We start from the raw sequence: 21,385 nt of genomic DNA on the forward strand, positions 1-21,385 counted from the left end.
CTCAAAGTGGTTACACAAGAAGAGAAATAAACTTAAGAAAGGGAGACAGTGGTCGGCTACAAATAATTAATTGAGCACAGTTGAAGGAGAAAGTACCAATGGGGCTGCTGTGGTCCAAGAAAAACTACAGACTTCAATTTTCCATACACATCTATCTGCTTGTAGAGACATTTTTATAGCAAAATAAACGTACAAGATGCAGTTGAGTGCACTGTGTCAATGTTAACTGTGCACAAATACTAGCTCAGAGCTTAAAGTGGTTTACAGCAACTTTATAACATGCTCGTACATGGCTAAACCTCTGCCACATGGACACATACTTGGTGGGGGGGGGGACTGGAATCAGACTGCTCTCAAATTGGAGAATCACAGCCCTTCAGTCCCTCTATGAAACAGTCCTGTTTAACATCTTTCTCTCTGCAAGTTCCAGCTTCAGGTCAAGCTCTCCTGCCTCTCTAACCATCCTGTGCCAAGAATAGCTCTTACCAAGAAGGTTCTTATCTCAGATGAACTTGAGCTTTCCACTCATCTACGTTCCCATCCTGTCAATGTCGCTCAACTCAATTATACCACTTTTTTTCCACCTATAACTGCCATCAAATGTTGTTGGTAGTTCTTTTACTTTCTAAATCACTAATCAGGATTACCAAATGCCAACATTTTCCCACTTTCCCAACTTCAGTGTAACAGAATAAATTTAAATTTCGGTGTGTTTTACTAATGTCGCCATCACATTTAAAAAGGATGATTTATTTTCCCGGGCTATGGCAAATACTTTCCTGATGAGACAGCAGAGGAGTCCTTAGAAAAACAAGTCCTTACTGCCACTTAAATTTCATATATCTAACATATCATTTTCCTTCATCCCCAAAAACTATTAAAAGTGAATTATTTACTGCAAAGATCAATCTGGTTTTGCAGTTCAATGCTCCTTACTAACAAGGAATTGTATCAGCAGTAAAAAGTTTCCCACTTTGCCATGCTCCTCACTTTTTGTACACACTGCTGTATTCTTCATGACCTTTCTCAAAAGTCCACTTCAAGCAAAAGTGCTACAACTGCATTAAAATGAAACCAATTTATTACAAAACTCTGCAAGAGACTACTTAGGACACGAGGTTCAGCCACAGTGAAGAAGGTGGGATGGTAATGAGGGTGGAACTACATTCATAACATATCACTATGGTAAGTTTATAATTATCGTATCTGAGTTTGGAGATGCATCTTCATTACAAACAGGACCACGTCACAGGACAAACCTCTTGGGTATACTGGCACAAAAGAATGCCCTAAACAGTGGCAGCAAATAAAATGTGGATATGACCATCACAAACAACTTACAGTGTTGTTCAAAAGTTTTAAGTGATGGTAATGTAGCTGCTGCACAAGTATTATCCAAATATTCATTTTTGGAAAATGCCTTAGAAGTGGCTATAGCCTTAAAGGGGTGTGCCCAAAGCTCCACAGATAATTTGCATTTTACATAAAGTTAATGTAATTCACAAGAATTTCAAGTGCTGACTAACATTTCGGTCACAAATTTTTCTTTGAATGTGACAAAATTAGAAGTTATGTACCTACCATAACGTTCCATGTTAGTTGTCTTCTCTCGCCTTCTTTCTTGCTGGATGGGTTCGGAGCCGATCCTCGGCTCCGACTCGGCACTTGCTTTAGCTCGAGAACTCCTTTTACCAGCTCGAGGCAACCCTATATCCCATGATGCAAGGCGGAACTACCTCAGATCTCGTTTGGCAGCTAACTGACCCTGCTAAAGACTATCCTAACATAATTAGGAACCATGGTTCCCAAAAGAAGTCCTCATAACAATGCTCCAGAGGAAGCAATCTAATAGGAACTCTGCAAGATCTGTCCAGGCCAGGGGGAAGGAGGGAGGGACGCAAGAAAGAAGGCGAGAAGACAACTAACATGGAACGTTATGGTAGGTACATAACTTCTAAATGTTAAGTTGTCAATCTCGCCTTCACTCTTGCTGGATGGGACCGTCCCTAGCACCTGTATCCCGGGTGGCTCAATGGAACAGACTCTTGAGAACTGTGGAACCAAAACTGGCCCTATCTCTGGAGGCCAAATCCAACTTGTAATGAGACACAAAGGTATGAGGCGTGGCCCAAGTAGCTGCTGCACAAATAGTATCAATGGGAAGTCTATCCTGAAAGGCTACAGAAGTGGATAGACTCCTGGTGAAATGTGCTTTTGGCTTAGAAGATAGTTGTTTGCCCCTTAGAGAGTACACATAGGAAATGGTGGAAGTCAACCATCTAGATAAGGTCACTTTAGAAACTGGAAGACCTAACCTGTTTTCTGCATAGGAGACAAACAATTGGTCTGATTTTCTGATTTGTTTAGTCCTATGCAAGTAGTACCTGAGCTGACGATGGACATCCAAAAAGTGCAGCTTCTGTTCAGCTCTGTCAGAATAGTTAGGAAAGAAAACTGGTAGATCAATAGATTGGTTAATATTGGTTTGAGATACAACCTTGGGAAGAAAGGAAGGGTTAGTTCTTAGCGAAACCCTATCCTTATGAAAAACCAGATAAGGTGAACGAATACAGAGGGCCTGAATCTCAGAAACTCTTCTTGCAGAAGTAACAGCCAGCAAAAATATAGTTTTCCACGTCAATAACTTTAAAGAACACGTAGCAGACTGTTCGAAAGGAGGTAGAATTAGGGATGCCAACATTAAGTTTAGATCCCATTGCGGAGGAGGATGTTTCACAGGCGGTTTTAGGAGAAAAACTCCTCTTAAAAGGCCTTGCATAACCTATGAGACATGATGTTATTGTCATGCAAGCCAACATGATACTTGGAAATAGCAGCCAGTTGTACTTTGACTGTAGATGACGAAGATCCTGAATGAAAAACCTCCGCCAGGAAATCCAAAACAGAATGTACAGGAGCGGTAAAAGGATCAATATTTCTGGCGTTTGCCCAAATCGAAAAACGTCGCCACTTGCTAGCATAAATAGTTCTAGTGGATGACTTTAAAGAAGACACTAAAATGTCTCTGAGTCAGAAATCATTGGTAGCCTGGCTAGGGAAGGAAGTGGAGCAACCAAGCAGTGAGGTTGAGAGAATGAATGGCCCGGTGCTGCTGACCCGACTGGTGGATCAAAAGATCCGGAACTGGGTCCAGATGCCAGGGCTGCACCAGAAGATGATGATGTAGAGACGGAAACCAAATTTGTCGAGGCCAATATGGAGCAATGAGGATCAATTTCGCTCTCAAACGGTGGCTTTCTGAATGACTTGTGGAATCAATGGAAAGGGAGGAAAAGCATAAAGAAGTCCCGAGGCCAATCCTAGGTTAGAGAGTCTCTCAAGGGTTGGCCTGGAAGGGAAAAAGTGTGAAGTAATCTGGGCACTTGCTGTTTTGAGGGTAGCGAAAAGATCGCAACAAGGGGTGCCCCACTTCAGAAAAATCTGATCCACTACAGATTGATTGAGAGACCACTCGTGAGGCATCAGAATAGATCTGCTTAGCCTGTCCGCCAATAGGTTGGACCTGCCGGGGATGTGCGTTGCTATCAGAAACCGCTGAGAAGAGATAGCCCATTGCCAAAGTCTGAGAGCTTCTCGACATAAGGGATAGGACCTGGTTCCGCCCTGTTTGTTGATGTACCAGACCATGGACATGTTGTCCGTCTGTACTGCAATAGTCCCCGTGGGAAGAAAGTCGTTGAGGGCTTGCAACGTTAAAAGCACTGCTCTCATCTCCAGGACATTTATGTGCAGGTGGTATTCTATGGGTTGCCACGTCCCGTGGACCATCCTGCCCTGATAATGCCCCCCCCCACCCGATCAAAGAGGCATCCGTGGTGACTGTGGCAACTGGAGGAGGGGGAACAAAGGGTCGGCCCTGATGAAGAAGAGGGGAAGATATCCACCATCGTAGATGAGCCCTGCACGACTGTGTTACCAAGATTTCGTGTCTCATGGGCAGATCGTGGTATGACCACTGCGTGAATAACATCCACTGCAGGAGACGCATGTGGAAGCGAGCCAGTGGAAGAAGAACAATGGCCGCAGCCATTAGGCCTAGAACTTTCAAGACAAACCTGGCTTTGATCTTGTTGCTTAGTAACAGAAGCTGAACAAATTTCTGGATGTCCAGAATCCTTTGATCTGTTAGTCTGGCTAATATTTTGACGGTATTTAACTCTGCGCCTATAAAGGTGATAGATTGGCAAGGCAGCAGAGAGGATTTTTCGAAATTTACCGAAATTCCTAGTCACTTGCAAAGCTGTAGGGTGTAGTCTCTGGACCGAAGAAGCTGATGCTTGGAGGTGGCGGAGAGGAGCCAGTCGTCCAAATAAGGAAACACCTGGAATCCTTGACGTCTCAGGTGAGCTGTGACCACTGCCATGCATTTGGTGAACACTCTGGGGGCTGAAGTGAGGCCAAAGGGCAGTGCTCTGAATTGGTAATGACTGGCTCCCAGCCGAAAGCGGAGAAACCTTCTGGAGCGTCTGTGAATCTTTATGTGATAGTACGCATCTTGAAGGTCTATAGAGCACATCCAGTTGTCCTTGCCCAGAAAGGGCAGAATGGATTGCAGCGTGACCATCCGGAATCTTGCCTTTTTGACAGACTTGTTTAGTCTGCTTAGGTCTAGTATTGGTCTCCAATCTCCCGTCCTTTTGGGGACCAAAAAGAATCTTGAGTAGAAGCCGGATCCTACTTGGTCTGCCGGCACTGTCTGGATGGCTCTTTTCCAGGAGTTTTGAAACTTCCTGCCTTGCCAAATCCCTTTGACCGGGTGAGATGTCTGGAAGGGATTGTAGAGGTACGGGAAACCTTTCAAGGGATTTTGTAACCCACGGATATGATCGACTGTACCCACTTCTCTTGGGATAGGGATTGCCAGGCTACTGGGTACAGCGAAATTCTTCCCCCGGCTGCCTCCAAGGGTGGACAGTCGGGCAACACCTCAGGGATGCTGAAAGGGCTTCTCAGGAAGAGACTCCCTGTTGCCCTGGTTCTGAGGACCCCCTGCCTCTAGGGCGGCGTATTATTGTTACCCCCTCTGCCTCTGGGGGTAAACTGACCACGTGTGTCCGGTGTAGCTCCTTGGGCTTTACGGAACCACATCTTCCCCCCCTTCTGACCCTTGGGGTATGGTCTAGAAGGAGTGGAAAACTGGACTCCAACGGCAGAAAGAGTTTTACCGTCCTGCTCACATCTGGTCAAAGTATCCTTCACCTGAGGTCCGAACAAAGCCGAACCGTCAAGGGCGGTCTTGGGGAAGGACGCCTTAAAGGGGTCCACAAAATTACACAGCCGCATCCAGGCTTGGCGTCTAAGAGCAACCCCTGTGCCTGCGGCCCTGCTCGCTCCATCGGCCGCATAAGATATGAGCCGCATGGAGGAGTTAGATATGGAATTCAGGATAGCAAACTGTGAGGCCATCTTTTCCTGAGCCCCAGCAGCAGAAGGATCCTGGACAACTTCTCCCAGTTCCTTGAGAATATCTCGTTGAAGCCTGGTGAAGTGACAAAGGTAATTCAGCGAACGCATAGCAAAGGTCGCTGAAGAAAACATCCGCTTTCCATACCTGTCCATGGTCCTAGAATCCTTATTAGGAGGATGGACAGGAACAGAAGGATCCGCCAGTTCCTTCTTAGTGGCCGCCACCACCATAGCATCCACAGAGACACCTTTGGACAGGAACTGTTTATCCGAAGGGGCCGTGATGAACTTGGATGGTCTCCTGGGGACAGGTTCCACAGAATCTGGAGCCCACGCCTTCCGAGCCACTACCTGCATGAGTGGGTCGAAGGCGGAGACACCCAGGAGGTGGAGGGTCGGGATCCAAAGCCTCCAGGTATACCGACTCATCCTCGGAGGGGTCAATGGAGGCCAATTCCCCTCTGTTTGAGGAGCTCAAGGATGTCTGAAAAGGAGACATCCTCAGAGGGGACTGTGGGGAACCCTCCGACTCATCTAAGTCGGTATCAGATGTAGTAGACTCAGGAGAGTCTGTGTGTTTCCTCTTACACGTCCTCTTCCGAGGGGGTTCCCCTGCAGGATCAGGAGAAACCTCGGAAGAGGAGGAAATTCCCAGTGGGGAAACCTGGGGCGATGGATCCCTGGGCCTGAGAGCAAGAGGCTGGCAAGAGGCATCTGCAGGCACTGATGAGGGAGGAGCTAGAGGGATAGACCGTTGACCAGGCTCAGAGGCCAGGACACTCCTCATCACCTCAAAGGCTCCTCTCCCCGGGAGACCGGAACACACCCGCTCCGAAAAAACAGGAATGGTTGGCTCCAAGGAGAGAAGGCTCCGAGGCCGATGTCGGCGCCGAGCTTACCAAAGCCGAAGCCCCGAGAGGGAGAGCGGGGTCGGACAAGGGTCCGATGCCACTAGCCCCTCGGAGCCGACAGTGGAAACCCGATGACCGGACCCCCAAGGAAGGTCTCAAGGAGGAGATCGGAGCCGAAGACGACGGAGCCGAAGGATGTATCGGCTCCGGCATCGAAACAGTCGCTGTCCCAAGAAGCTCCGGCTCCGAACTCTGGTGTGGAGTCGGAGGAGGAATCTCAAGAATCGGCGCTATAGCCGAAGTCTGTTGAGACGGGCTATGGAGCATTTGGGCCAGTGCCTGAGACTTCAACAGCCTGCTTACCACCCTCTCCAAATCGTGGTCAGACAGCCTGGAAGATCTTGAAGATCGGCTCCGATGGCTCCGCTCCGACAAAAGAGGAGACCCCGGAGCCGAGTGAATACTTAGTATCGAAGGGGACCGGGACCTCTTACGGGTCGAAGCCATCGGAGCCGAAGTCCCTTGAACCCCAGATGGAGCCGAGGATATCTCGGCTCCGATGCTGGATAAAGTGTCGGCTCCAGCCGGAGCCGACAAGGCCACAGTAGTCAGGGTATCGGAGCCGGTCGGCACCAAACCCACTACTCTAACAGAAGAAGTATCGACTCCAGCCGGAGCCACCGGAGGAGGCTTGGACACTGTAGCCTGAACCTTCGGTGGCTTAAGAGGTTTTCCTGCCCCTGACTTAGGAGGAGAACCTTCAGGTTTAAGTAAACCTCGGAGGATTAATTTGTTCCTCCTTTCCTGCAGGACTCTCTGGCTAAAAGCATGACACAACGCACAGGAGTCCTACAGGTGCAAAGGCCCCAGGCAATAAACACAAGAAGTGTGACCGTCTGTCAGAGACATTTTCTGACAGCACTGGTCACACTTCTTGAAGCCTGAGACCTTGCCTTCTTTTGACATCCTAGAAGGGAAACACAAACAGTCCCAACAAACACACCAATTAATCCCTTACACAGACACACAGGAAGGGAATAACTTTGGGAACTAGGCCTGACTAAAACTTTAAACTGAAAACTATTTATAAAAGTTTAAAAGGAAGGGAATAGGGTGGGCTGTAACTAAGTACAGGCTAATCTAACACTAAAGGGAAAAAATAAACCCCTAACTGAACTTTTTCTTCTTTAACAAGAAAAAACTTACCTCAGCTGGCAAAGGAGACCTCTTTCGCTAAGCGGCAAACGAGATCTGAGGTAGTTCCGCCTTGCATCATGGGATATAGGGTTGCCTCGAGCTGGTAAAAGGAGTTCTCGAGCTAAAGCAAGTGCCGAGTCGGAGCCGAGGATCGGCTCCGAACCCATCCAGCAAGAATGAAGGCGAGATTGACAACTTAACATCAGCTGGATTCCTTTTCTAATGTGTGCCAGTATCCATACAGTGCAAAAGATATTCACCTAGGTTTGATTAATGAAGAAAACCTATATGACCTACTTTAAATTGTTTCCTACTGCAGCTTTATGTAAGAAAGGATTTGTTTTCATGGACATTATATCTCCGAAGACCTTCACGTAAAGAAGGTAAACAAACAAAACTTGCAAATCAAATATTCTCCTGGCTGAAGATGCAGCTACTAGGAAAAGTTTAAGAAACAAACTTGAGATTTTCACTTGCAGCAGGACATGGTATCATTTCAACTCTGTAAAACCTACTTAAAATAAGACCCTGCAAATTCTTGTTTCATTGCCTTTCCTAATGCTATGTAACCTCATAGTTCATTTATTCATTTATAACAAAGCAAGATGGGCAATGGAAAGCAATGCCCCACACATCACCTAACAAAGGGACTTGTAAGGTTTGTTTCCCTAAAATGCAAATTGAAGCAAAGAGTTTTGCCATATAAGGTAACTGCATAAATGCACACACAAACATATAGATAATGTTAACACAAAACAGTTACCTCAAATTAATACACAAAACAGAGGTAGTCTCAAACTACAGACAATTGAAAAAGTATGGCATTTAAACCAATTACAAAATTAATTTCATTAAGTCAACAAAAGTCAACTTACTTTTAACTTGTTTCTTGATGCTCTTTGTATTATCCAACCAGTGCTGAAAACCAGAAAAATGATTATTCGTTTTTAGAAACAGTCATGACAAAACAATATTAAGCATTAGTCATTTTTACATGAATAATTATACATAATGCCAATAAGCTTCAAATGATCAGTATGAAAAACGAGTAGTCAGGAAGGCTGAAGTCGCTCTACAAGTCATCTGTTGGATTAACAAATAATTTGGCTTAACCAAAAATAATAGGACTATACTCTATCATTTCGATTTTTAAGGATATCTGTGACAAACTGAAAACATATACACACTATTTTTTAGTCCCTCTTGGGACATCATATAACCAAACTGGCCCCCAGTGCCCAGCATCCACGTTTGGTCTATCAGCTTATCTCCTACCTCCCTTGACTTAATTTGGTACTGCTTGTGTCAGTTGTGGATCCTAAGGACACCTGGGGGTCTCAGCTGCCTTTGCAACCATCGGGGGGGGGGTCTATATATATGCCCTACCTACTCTCTGCTACCCATGCCCACCAATTACATTCAAGGGCAACTTCCCCCTCTTTAGACCATGTCTCCCCTAAGGGAGCCTCATCGACTAATTCCCTCCCACCCGTGACACGTTCATCCCTCCCTGGTGCACCGTTAATCACCCAAGCTGCTAATCAAACTCAGGTCGACTGGGCCAGAGTCAGGATTTTATCGCTCTAACTCCCTGGAACATATGATCTGCTGAAGAATATTAAAGCCACAACACAAAAAGCACCAACATATAGCCAATAAAAGGTTTTATTGCAGATTTTCCCCTCTAGTGCCTTGGCTTTAAACAGCCTTTAAGGAGTAAAATACAAATGCAAGAACCTTTTTTATATACAACAGTCACTTCACTAATTAAACAATTAATTAATTAATCACTTATACATTATTACATTCCTATCCTTTTATTGGCTATATCGTGGTGCTTTTTGTGTTGTGGCATAGTATTTCGACACCAGTATTGTTGAGCAGAATATTAAAGCCTCCTGTAGTGACTGGTCATACTTCAAAATTTACTCTACATCAAATTGGCATGATGGGAACATAAGTTTTGTTTTTCAGCTGAAGCTTCTGGTTTCCACTATGCACTGCATTTCTAAACTATGATAAAAATGAATACCTCCTTTCTCTTTAGACACTTACTTTCTTTTAAATTAGAATGAAATAGCAAAACCGTGAAATGCAGTCTTTGAATACCTGTAAGTAGATTTCACTGACACGTTTTGACTATCTGTAAACTGCTAACCAAATTTTTATTGTACTACAACTTATAAAACATGTCCTAAATTTTTTTCTTCCCTTTACAAATGCAACAAGAAACAGGAGAAATTTTGTGTTGGGGTATAAAATAGAACAAAAAACACTAGAATGGATTCACTCCAGACTGCACGTCTCCAAAATAACACTTCAGATGCAGTTTAGAGCCTTAATCATACAGACTTAATCAGAACTGTACCGCTTCAATTGAACAACTATTAGATATAATTAGACCATTTCTATAATCTTTCTTAAATCAGGTTAAAATTTCCATATAATAGCTTTTGACTTCAAACATTAAATATCCAAATGTTCATTTAAGACTGGAACTTCATTAACGCTCTGCCTAATTTACCCAAACAATTCTTTATACAGTAATAGCAGAGTGTTTACATAAAGCATTGCTATCATTTTTTGCTTTTAACACTAACATGCTCTAAAAAGCATACATTCAGCTGTCTGTTAGTCTTACAAGATACATCACAGGACATAATCATCAACCCCCTTTTCCCCCATTTTCTACACGGGGTCGGAGTGTAGCATCAAATGTCACAGTCTCTCTCATCTCCGTGCTATTCTCCTACCTTCTCTGACAGTCGTGGCCTGACTGTCGTGGGTCTTCTCTCACGCAGTGCCATCCACCACTCTGCAGGACATCCTTGATTCCACTTGCCTTCTTCCTCTATGGCACTTCATCTTCATCACCTCTAGCTTCCTCAATCACTTTGCCTTCATTGCCTAAGCTTCGATAACATACAGAAGTACTGTTCAAAGCACTAGCTTGTACAATTTAACTTTTCAGCTTCTTTGGCATTCTTCTGTTACATAATACTCGTGACAAACTATGTTAGTTGGCTGCAGAACTTCTGATTCTTGCTTTGACTACCTCATTCAAATTTATTTTCACCCACCTCTAGCAACCTTCCCAGATACTTGAACTAATCTGTTCCACTAGTCTCTCTTCCATCTCAATTTCAGTTTTTTCTGATTTCCCCCATTTACAGCCATGAGAGCTGTCATTCATCTTATGTGCCTTCAGTTTTCCATTCTATTCCTTTATTATTTGATAAAGTTCCTGTTCAAATGTCACACCTATGTACAGCAGCTTTGTTAAACTGTCCCAACCAACCTACTGTTAATACCAGTATGAACAGCAGTGAGCTCAGAGATGAACCTGGATACATATCCAATCCCACTGGGAACACCTCTAAGTCCAAACACTTACCTTACAGGATCCTTGTACACAGCCTACACCAATTCTACCAATGTTTCCAGGACTTGAAACCATGTCAGGACTGACCAAATTATCTGTCATGGGACTTTGTCATAAGGTTTCTCCAATCTAGGAATACACAGTTGGAATCTTTCATTTCCAGCTTCATCTCCACAACCTGTCTCACTGAAAATATGTTCTGCTGCATCCTGATCTGAATCTCAATTTACATTACTCTACATATTCATTTATCATTCACCCTCTTCAGAACTTTCATGCAGTGCGATAGAAGTCCGATACCTCTGCACTGCCCATAGCTGCGAATATCCCATTTGTTCTTCTACGCTTACACTAGAATACACATTCACTTCAATGCAAACTTGCTTCTCTGTCCATACTATAAGTATCTTGAGCAGCGACTTCTCCCAAACTCACCCATCTTCATATCTGTAGTGACCTAATCTGAGTCAAATATTTTCCCCGACTTAATTTTCTTTAGTGCTGTTCTTACTTCTCTTAAGATGGGCTCCACTTCTTCATCATAAGCTGCCTATGGGGCAGTAAAGTGCTGTGGGGTTTTCTTCATTCAGAAGCTGCTAGAATTAATCCTTCCATCTGCTTCTGATGCCCTGTGGACTGGAGAGCAGGTTGTTGCTGGCATCCCATATGAATGGTGTCCAATGGCCATCTTTTGCTTTGTCTTTGCCTTGCAACCTGATGGTGTTTCCTTGTGCCATTTGTTAAGTCATTTTCTTATTCCAACCTTGTCGTGCACTCCTTTGTTTTGATAGCTTCCTGGACATCTGCATTCCACCACTAGCCTACTTTACAGGATCATAGGAAGTTACTCTGCTATTGGCCCTGAGGCCCTTACAAGCCTATCCAAGAATTTAGCCCATGTTCTGACAAGTCAGCACCCGATGACCTTGTCCAGCAGAGAGACAGATGGAATCCCAGGGGTGCATTTTCTGTTCTCCATCCAGTTATCCAAGTTGTGCTTAAAAAGGGCTAATGAGGTACTCGTGGAGAGGGAGTCTATGGGACACAAATCTGTCCCACCAAGTCCTACTGATGTCACAGACCAAGCTGTGGTCGCTCATGCTGATTACTCAAATGGAGCTTTACTTACAGATATGCAGCAATCCCATCAAGGCAGGGTCTGAGTTTGCTCTGTATGCTAGACAGAGGTCATACCTCTAAGGAGTCTGTATGACCCTGAGTATAGGGACAGGGCTTTTAACATATCTATTTGAGGCCCTGGATTCTCCTGGCAAGGAACCTCTGTGGTCTCTCCAGTTGCAGCATGTGCTTTGTGAAGTACATGCAGAAATGGACACTGTACTCAATAATGGGTCTTATAAGGGACGAATACAGGGATGTTATGACCTAGTCTCTGGATGAGATACCCTTATTAATGAGGTGGGCGACGTAGAAAGGCTTCCGTACAACAGTGGCAACATGGTGGTCAAAAGTCAGTTTGCTATCAACCTGGGTGCGCAAGTCCCTCACAGCTAATTGCGCACTTAGAACTTTGATAATTTGTGGGGAAGTCACTCCCCAAAGGGGATGATGATGCATTTTCTGTCATTCAGTATGAGGCCGTATTTCTGGCACCAGTCATTTGTTTGGGTGAGACCCTCTTGGAGGGTATCCACAACACTAGAGAAACTGATAACTACACCCAGCTTGCAGTCATCTGCAACCTTGGTCAGCCATATCCCACTGGTTTTGGCTGCGCCTCAGAAAAGTATATCCCAAACAGAGGCAAAGACCAATCCCTGGGGTACACCACTCTTTATGGGTCAACTGCCTGAGAAGCTTCCCCTATTCTGATTAGGTGGGTTCTATCAGTGAGCCAGTTTGCTACCCATCTGGTAATATACGGATTGATGCCTAGTTAAGAGAGTTTATTATACCCTTGTGGGGAATAGTATTGAAGGCTTTGGCCAGGTCAAGATAGGTGGTATGCACACAGTCTTCCCCTCGCCATGGCTTTGGTGACCGTCTTAAAGAAGTTAACCAAGTTTAACAGGCATGACCTCCCTTTCACGAAACCAAACTGTGTGGGATTGAGTGTTTGGAGGTTGCCAATGTCCTTGTTAATGAGGTCCATGACAATCTATTCCATGGCCTTGCAGATCAGGCTAGTTAGGCTGATGGGTCTATAATTTCCTGGATCGGTGGACACTCCTTTTGCAAAGGGATGACAGTGGCTGTTCTCCAAATCGGCTGGGACGAAGACAGTACTCGGGCTTTGGTGAATATTGTTTAATGGTGCTTCACATTCCTGACAGAGTTCATTTAGGATGCAGCCTGGGGGTACCTTATTTCCATACCTGGCTCAGCTACATATCCACACTGTAATCTTCACATGTTGTTTTGAACCAGACAGAAGTCTAGAATTGCTTCTCCTTTATTCCTGTTACCCATCAATATGGGTCCAGGCAGTCCTCGTATCCTGTTCCATCTGTCCCAATAAGAGTGTTCAGGTCCCCCATTATAAATACCAACTCATGCTGTTCTGCTTTATCTAGTAGGTCTTGCAACTGCTGTTTGAATGTACTCCTTTGCACACTATCAGAGCAAGATGCTAAATAAACTACTCTTTCAGAAATAGGTCAATCATCATCTGAGGGCTCTATTAAGGGCTGTAATACAAACAGCTTTAATATTGTTTAAGCATCTGCCTTTACTGGTGTTTAAGTATCTGCAGGCATTACAAAAGCTGCGTGCTTGAGTAACATGGAATTTGTAGTTTTACATTTCCTAATAAGATAATTTTTCAGTGTAGATTTCAAATTATATTTCTGTTGCATATAAAAACAAGGGAATCAATTATTTTTCTCAGTTCAAGGTTGTCTTCGATAATTTTCCAACTTTATAATCCAATTAATGCACAAGCACAAAGGCACATGCACCAATTTTCCAACTTTTCACAATATATTTTACTGATGCAGCATCAACACTAATATATAGGATACACTAAAGAAAAAATGCCACAATCACTCTTACTTCTGTTGTAATCCACTCTTCAAAAAGTACAGTTTTGTACCTACCATAAATGTAGATGTTCGAGTGCTAATACAGCTGCAGTCGTAACAGATGGGTTTTCCTGCCGTCAAGCGGGTCCTCGGTCGGCCGAATTCCAAAGTCTATTTCCGGCGTCGGTTGTCGTCGCTTCTTCCCTGACGTCAGTGCGACAGGGGTATAAAAGAACCAGCCAACGCCATTTTCTTCAGTGTTTCTTGCCCCAGATGTCAGGTGCCCCCAGAAGGAAGGCAAAATATAAATGTATGTAATAAAGCAAATGCAATATAATCAAAAAACAGCAGTTGCGAGCAAATACACCATAAAAGAATACCCCAATGAGGTTGTATGAGGAGGTGTTAGCCATAAGGCCCGTCCCAAGAGGGGAAGGAGGGAGGGAAACCTGGACTGCAACTGTATTAGCACTCGAACATCTACATTTATGGTAGGTACAAAACTGTACTATGTTCATCGTGCATACAGCTGCAGTCATAACAGATGGGTAGAATCCCAAAGCTAATAAAGGGGTGGTAGGCACTAAGTGGAACTAGGTGGAGCCAGGATGCCCTGCAAGACTGCAGTGGCAAAGCCCGCTCTAGTTTTGGAGTATAATGGTAGGTGATAGTGCTTGGAGAAAGTATGCACAGAACTCCAAGTGGCTGCTTCCAAAATATCTTTGGTAGGAACCCCCCTGAGGAAAGCTGTAGAGGTAGCTGTGGCCCTTGTGGAGTGAGATCCGATGCCTGTAGGTACAATTTTACCATGAAGACAGTAACAAAGGCGTATGCAGTGGGCTATCCATTTTGAGATTGTCTGTTTGGAAATAGGCTTCCCTTGAGCACCTGTAGCATAGGACACAGAGTTGCTCTGATTTTCTGAAAGGCTTTGTTCTGTCCAAATAATAACGGAGCTGTCTGTGAATGTCCAAGGAATGTAGTAGCCTCTCCCCTTTGTTTTGTGGATTAGGGTAAAAGGTAGGTAAGTGGATAGCCTGATTCAAGGCTACCCTGGATACCACCTTTGGCATAAATGAAGGATTGGTTCATAAGGAAACTTTGTCCTGATGGAAAATGATGAAAGGCTGCACAGCCATGAGGGCTTGTAGTTCCGAAACTCTGCGTGCTGAGGTGATAGCTAGAAGAGAGGCTGTTTTCCATGACAAATATTGCAGATCTGTTGAAGCAGCTGGCTCAAAAGGAGGCAGGGTTAGTTTTTCTAGAATGAAATTGAGGTCCCAAGCAGGTACTGGTTGCTTCCTTGGGGGTTTTATATTCTTAGCCCCTCTGAGGAACTGTCTTGAGAGGGTGAGAGAATAAAGGAGGATCAGTGTTGTACTCTGCAGAAATGGCTCAGGCATGGATTTTGATGGAGGAGAATGAAAGTCCACTGCTTAGCAGCTTGGCTAGGTACTGTAGTATTTGAGGTAAATTCAGTATTCTGACCCTTTTTCTGATTCCAGACACAAAACCGTTTCCATTTTGCGGCGTAGGCTTTTCTAGTAGAAGGCCTTCTGGCCTCCAAAATGACATCCTGCACCTCCTTGGAGAGTAGGGTCTGCTGTGAATTTAAGGAATCCTCCATGCGGCTAGATTGAGCGTTTTCAGCTGACTGTGAAGAGTTTTGAAGTTGTGCTGAGTCAGTAGAAGAGGCATTAGAGGCAGGATCCACGGTGGGGAATGCGTCAGGCTCCTCAGGAGTGGGTACCAGTGTTGTCTTGGCCAGTCTGGAGCAATGAGAATCATCTTTGGTCTGTCTGCTATGGCTTTTAATAGAACTTTGGCCAGCAGTGGAAGAGGTGGAAGGGCATAAACCGTCATTGTTGTCCAACTGAAAGAGAGTACGTCCACTTTCCAGGCCTGTGGATGAAAGGTCCTTGAGCAGAATTTTGTCAATTGGTAATTTCTGTGGGTGGCAAAGAGATCCATGTCTGGCCTTCCCCATGCTTGAATCATTGTAAAAACTTGAGGATGCAACTTCCATTCATGTGGATCTGTCATATTTCTGCTCAGGTTGTCTGCCAGTGTGTTTTCCTTCCCTGGCAGGAATTGTGCTTGAAGTTGGATTTGCAATTCCAGAGCCGTGTTCCAAAGGGACATGGCTAGTCTGCACAGGGGATATGAATGAGTTCCTCCCTGTTTATGTACCACATCACTGTGGTGTTGTCTGCTCTTATCAATAGCTGGCCTGGATGCAGTAGGTCTTTGAAAGCCATAATAGCATTTATTACTGCTAGCATTTCCTTTTGATTGATCTGTAGGTGCTTTTCTTTTTGTGACCATTTGTCCTGAATGCACCGATCTGTCATGTGCGCCCCCCAGGCGTAGTCTGAGGTGTCTGTTGTGATTACTTGATTTCCTTGAGGCTTGCAGACTGGGAGACCTATGTTTCTTTGGCATGCTTGAGCCCACCACAGAAATTCCTTTTGAAGACATGGAATAGTACAGTTTTGTACCTACCATAAATGTAGATGTCCGAACTGGATAGCATCTGCAGTCATAACAACTGGGTTGTCCTGTCGTCAGGCAGCCCTTCAGTCGGCCGGATTCCAAAGTCCGGGTCCGGCTTTGGCTGATGTCGCACTTCACCCGACGTCATCTCTGTTGGTCTTCGGGTATAAAGGCATCAGCCGACGCCATTTTCCTCAGTGTTTCTTGCCCCAGATGCCAGTAGCCCTCTTGGAGGCTAAAATTTGGATAGATGCCAATGTTTCCAAAAAGGTAGAGGTAAACACAAAAATAAGCATGTATGTACATATATACAAACAAATACACCATAAAAGACTCCCCCCCAGCTAGCTATTAGGAGGGTAAACACCCTAGGAGTACCACAGAGGGAAGGAGGAGGGTAATCCTGACTGCAGATGCTATCCAGTTCGGACATCTACATTTATGGTAGGTACAAAACTGTACTATGTCCTTCATGGATGCATCTGCAGTCATAACAACTGGTAGAATACCATAGCCAACTAGGGAGGAGGATAAAACTAGATTATGGTGTGTTTAGGATCCCTTGCAGTACAGCAGTGGCAAACCCTGCTCGGGATCTGGAATAAAGAGGCAAATTATAATGCTTGGCAAATGTATGCACGGAGGTCCAAGTAGCCGCCTCAATAATGTCTTTGGTTGCCACTCCTCGTAAGAAGGCTGTGGTAGTGGCTGTTGCCCTTGTAGAATGAGGTCTTATGTTCTGTGGAATTGGTTTTCCATGGAAGGAGTAACAGAATCGTATGCAATTTCCTATCCATTTGGAGATTGTCTGTTTGGAAATAGCTTTTCCTTCCCTTCCTGTTGCATAGGCTACAAAAAGTTGGTCAGTCTTTCTGCTACTTTTTGTTCTGTCCAAGTAGTAGCGTAGCTGTCTATGTACATCCAAGGTATGCAGTATTCTTTCCCCTCTGTTTTGTGGGTTGGGAAAGAAGGTAGGTAGGTGGATTGCCTGGTTTAAAGACACTCTGGATACTACCTTAGGCATAAATGTAGGATTAGTCCTCATGGACACTATCTTGGTGGAAGATTAGGTAGGGTTGCACTGCCATTAAGCCCTGTAGTTCTGAAACCCTCCTTGCTGAAGTAATTGCCAGTAGGAAAGCAGTTTTCCATGACAGGTGTTGTAGGTCTGCTGTTGCTGCTGGTTCAAAGGGTGATAGTGTCAACTTTTCTAGCACAAAGTTTAAGTCCCAAGCTGGTAATGGTGGTTTCCTTGGAGGTTTTACATTCTTGATTCCTCTGAGGAACTGCCTGAGCAAAGGGTGTGAAAAAACAGGTGGTTCAAAGCTGTATTCTGCTGAAATAGCTGATGCATGTATCTTGATGGAGGAGTAGGACAGGCCTGAATGAAGAAGTTCGGCCAGATACTCCAGAATGTTAGGCATATCTATGTTTGACACATCTTTTCCTCTTTCAGTACTCCAAATGACAAACCTTTTCCATTTTCCAGCATAGTTCCTTCTTGTTGAAGGTCTGCGTGCTTCAAGAATAATGTCTTTAACTCTTTGGGAAAGTTCTGGATTAGCTGCTGCTATGTGATGTTCCATGCAGTCAGTTGCAACGTTTTTAGGTTTGGATGTATGATGCTGTAGTTGTTCTGAGTTAACATCAAAGGCATCAGGGGTATTGGCCACATATTGTCCCGAGACATGCTCCTCAGCAGTGGGTACCAGTGTTGTCTTGGCCAGTTTGGAGCTATCAGGATTATCCTTGGACGTTCTTCCTTGATTTTTAGTAATACTTTGTGTATCAAGGGAAAAGGTGGGAATGCATATGCTGTTAGGCCTTTCCAGCTGAAGGAGAGCGAATCCACTTTCCATGCTAGTGGGTGGAATATGTCCTTGTGCAGAATTTTTTGAGCTGGTGATTGAGAGGTGATGCGAATAGATCTATCTGAGGCATTCCCCATTTCTTTGAGATGGTCCTGAAGATGTCCGGGTGCAGCTTCCATTCGTGGGCATCCGATGTGGTTCTGCTTAATATGTCTGCTAGAGTATTTTCTTTTCCCGGTACAAATATTGCCTGTAACTGGATGTTGTAGCTGAGTGCCAGGGTCCACAGCTCCAAAGTCATTCTGCATAGGGGGTATGAATGAGTGCCTCCCTGTTTGTTGATGTACCACATGACTGTGGTGTTGTCTGTCCTTATCATCAACTGGCCCTCTTTGAGAAATGGTCTGAACTTTTGGATTGCCAGTTTTACTGCCAGCATTTCTTTTAGGTTGATGTGCAGGTGAAGTTGATCCTGTGTCCACAATCCTTGCACGCATTTGTCCAGCATGTGGGCCCCATCCTAGGTCTGAAGCGTCTGTTGTGATGGTCTGGCTTGCTTGACATCTGCGAAAGGGTAGCCCTGGGTTTGACTGGCATGCCTGAGCCCACCATAGGAACTCCTGTTTTAAGCATGGAATTAGTGGGATTTCTGTTTCTAGGCTGTGTCTGTGTTGGGACCATAAATTCTTTAGGTACCACTGTAGTTTTCTCATATGTAGTCTGGCAAGTGGGACCAAGATTATGCATGATGCCATGAAGCCCAAGGCCTGCAGTACTTTTCTTGCTGTTAACTTGTTCAGTTTTGTTAGTGCCAAGAAGTAGAGAGGGAGTTCTTTTTGTTTTTCTGTAGTTAGGAATGCCATTTGTTTTACTGTGTCCAATTCCGCCCAAGAATGTCCTTGTTTGGGATGGTATCAGCCTTGACTTTTGTAAATTGACTGTGTATCCCAGTGCTTGTAGCAAGTAAATGACCCTTTGTAAATCTGTTGTCAGCTTGCTTTTGTTGTCCCCTTGTAGCAGGCAGTCGTCCAGGTATGGGTAAATTTGAATTCCCTGTAGTCTGCAATGGGCGATTACTGATGCCAGGCATTTTGTGAATACTCTGGGCGCAGTAGATAAGCCAAAGGGCAATGCTGAGAATTGATAGTGCTCTGATCCTGCAAGAAATCTGAGGTATCTTCTGCAGATTGGTCGAATGGGGCGTGCAGGTATGCCTCCTTGAGATCTAGAGTTACCAGCCAACACTCCTTGCCCAGCATGGGAAGAAGTTGCTGTAGGGTCAGCATTTTGAATTTTGGGACAATGATGTATGTATTTAAGGTGGACAGGTCGAGAATTGGTCTCCAACTTTTTCCTTTCTTGGAACTAGGAATAGTCTGGAGTAGAACCCCTTTCCTTGCTCTGCTGTTGGCACTCTTTCCACAGCTCTCATGTTTGCTAACTGCATTATCTGTTGTAGAGCCTCTGTTTTTTGATTTGGAGGTAGATTTGGCATTCCTCTTTTGACTGGTAAAGTGTGGAAGTGGAACCGGTAACCTTGATCTATGGTTTGTAAAATCCACTTGTCTTTTGTTATATAGTGCCAGTTCTTTGAAAATAAGGTTAACTTTCCGCCTAGAGGCGCTGCTATTTGTTCCCTGGTAGGCGGATTTAGGGTTAAGTCACTGTGGTTGTGTAGATGTAGTGGCAGTGGTTGTGTCTGTGCCTCTGTTGTTACCTTGCCACTGTCGTCCTCTGTAGGCACCTCCTCTGGATTGGTTTCTGCCTCTGGAACGTCTATTCCTGCCCCTTTGAGATCTTGTGGAGTCAGGAAAGGACCAATTTTTGGCAGGCCAGTTCCTGCTAAACCTTGGGGGTTGAACCTGCAAGAAATCTTTAACCGTTTGAACAGATTTTGCCTTTTCTTCCATTTTCTTCATAACCTGCTGGGCAGGTGTACCAAACAAACTTGTCTTATCCATAGGAGCATCTAGCAACTTTGCTTTAACATGATCCGGTAAAGCTTGCTCCTTTAGCCATGCATGCCTTCTTATCACTGTGCCAGTCATGGCTGATCTAAATGAAGCCTCCAGTGCATCATAGCCACATTTTAAGGAATGGTTACTAACCTGTTGTATGTTATTTACCATTTCTAATACATATTTCTTATCAAGAGACTCATCAGTGGTTAGCTTTTTAGTTAACTGATCAAGCATAAACTCTTGGTATTGTATCATGTGAAACTGACAGTTTAAAGCTCTAGCTGAGAGAGTAGCTGAAGTGTAGACCTTTTGCCCCATCTGTCTAATGACCTTGCTTCCCTTTCAGAAGGAATAGGGTTTTAGCTATGGTCGCTACTGCCTTGGGACCCTGGGATATAGTTTCGGGTCTGCAAGTGGGGCCTTGTAAAGGTGGTGATGAGTGTCTGGCACCCTGTAAAATCTGTCTGGTTTGGCAGGGGCTGGAGGTAAAGAATCTGGTGCGGAGCAGACATCATTGAAAGCATCATCCACCACAGAGAGAACAGGAGGTATAGCTAAGGGCCTGTGCTGTGGAAGGTGCAGAAAGGTCCTAAGTCTTTTTCTGGAGTCTGAAAAATCCTGTTGCTGCCATTGGAACTGCTCTCGCATGGCATGTAAGGTTTCCCCAAAGGAGAATTCTTCTGGTGGGGAAGCAGCTGGAATGGATTCTTCAGCATCAGAGTCTTCAAAATTGGAGAAAGGAGCCTCTGGCTGGTCAGTTATGTCTGATTCATCGGCAGAATCATCAGATGACACTGGCTCAGGGGGCTCTGCCCTAGGTCTCTTCTCTGGGGGCTGAGAGGCCCTGTCTGGGTGAGATTGAGATCCTCTAATTAATGAAATTAAATCTTCTGCCAGAGTAAGCATTTGAGAACTAGAGGAGGGCCTGGTTGTAGGGGGTTTAACAGGCACTGTTTTAGTAGTCTTGGCTGCTTTAGCCCTGGCGAAGGCCTTAATGGACATGGCTGCTGGAGGCCTAGCAGCACCACGTGCTGGGGTAGAGACATCCAAGGGAATGGTGTCTGATAAGTCAGTGGCAACCACCGTAGTGGATAAAATTTCTGAGGCCGATTCAAGAGTGGTAGCAGGGGCCACAGTTGTAGAGATAGATTCAGCTGTACTTTGATCAGTTTTCTCGGTTTCGGCCGAAACCGGGACACTCATGTTTGCTTAACCATGGTTTCGGCCGAAACCGCGGACCGCGGTGTCGGTCTTTATCTTTGCGTTTTTTGGCAGATTGGGT

The 21,385-nt window shown here is 44.8% G+C and overlaps 1 protein-coding gene across 1 annotated transcript in view; it reads right to left on the reverse strand.

The window, feature by feature from the left end:
• Positions 1–21,385, reverse strand: part of EPB41L5 (erythrocyte membrane protein band 4.1 like 5) — a gene marked incomplete in the record, with an annotated part of 2,576,260 nt that overhangs the window by 2,158,996 nt on the left and 395,879 nt on the right. The window contains 1 exon segment of the mRNA XM_044060661.1: positions 8,351–8,393. Within this exon segment, the coding sequence (XP_043916596.1) occupies positions 8,351–8,393 (43 nt within the window).

This window comes from Protopterus annectens, chromosome 2.part0, assembly GCF_019279795.1.
Source record: "Protopterus annectens isolate FY-2018-M chromosome 2.part0, PAN1.0, whole genome shotgun sequence".
In the NCBI taxonomy this organism is placed as follows: domain Eukaryota; kingdom Metazoa; phylum Chordata; order Ceratodontiformes; family Protopteridae; genus Protopterus; species Protopterus annectens.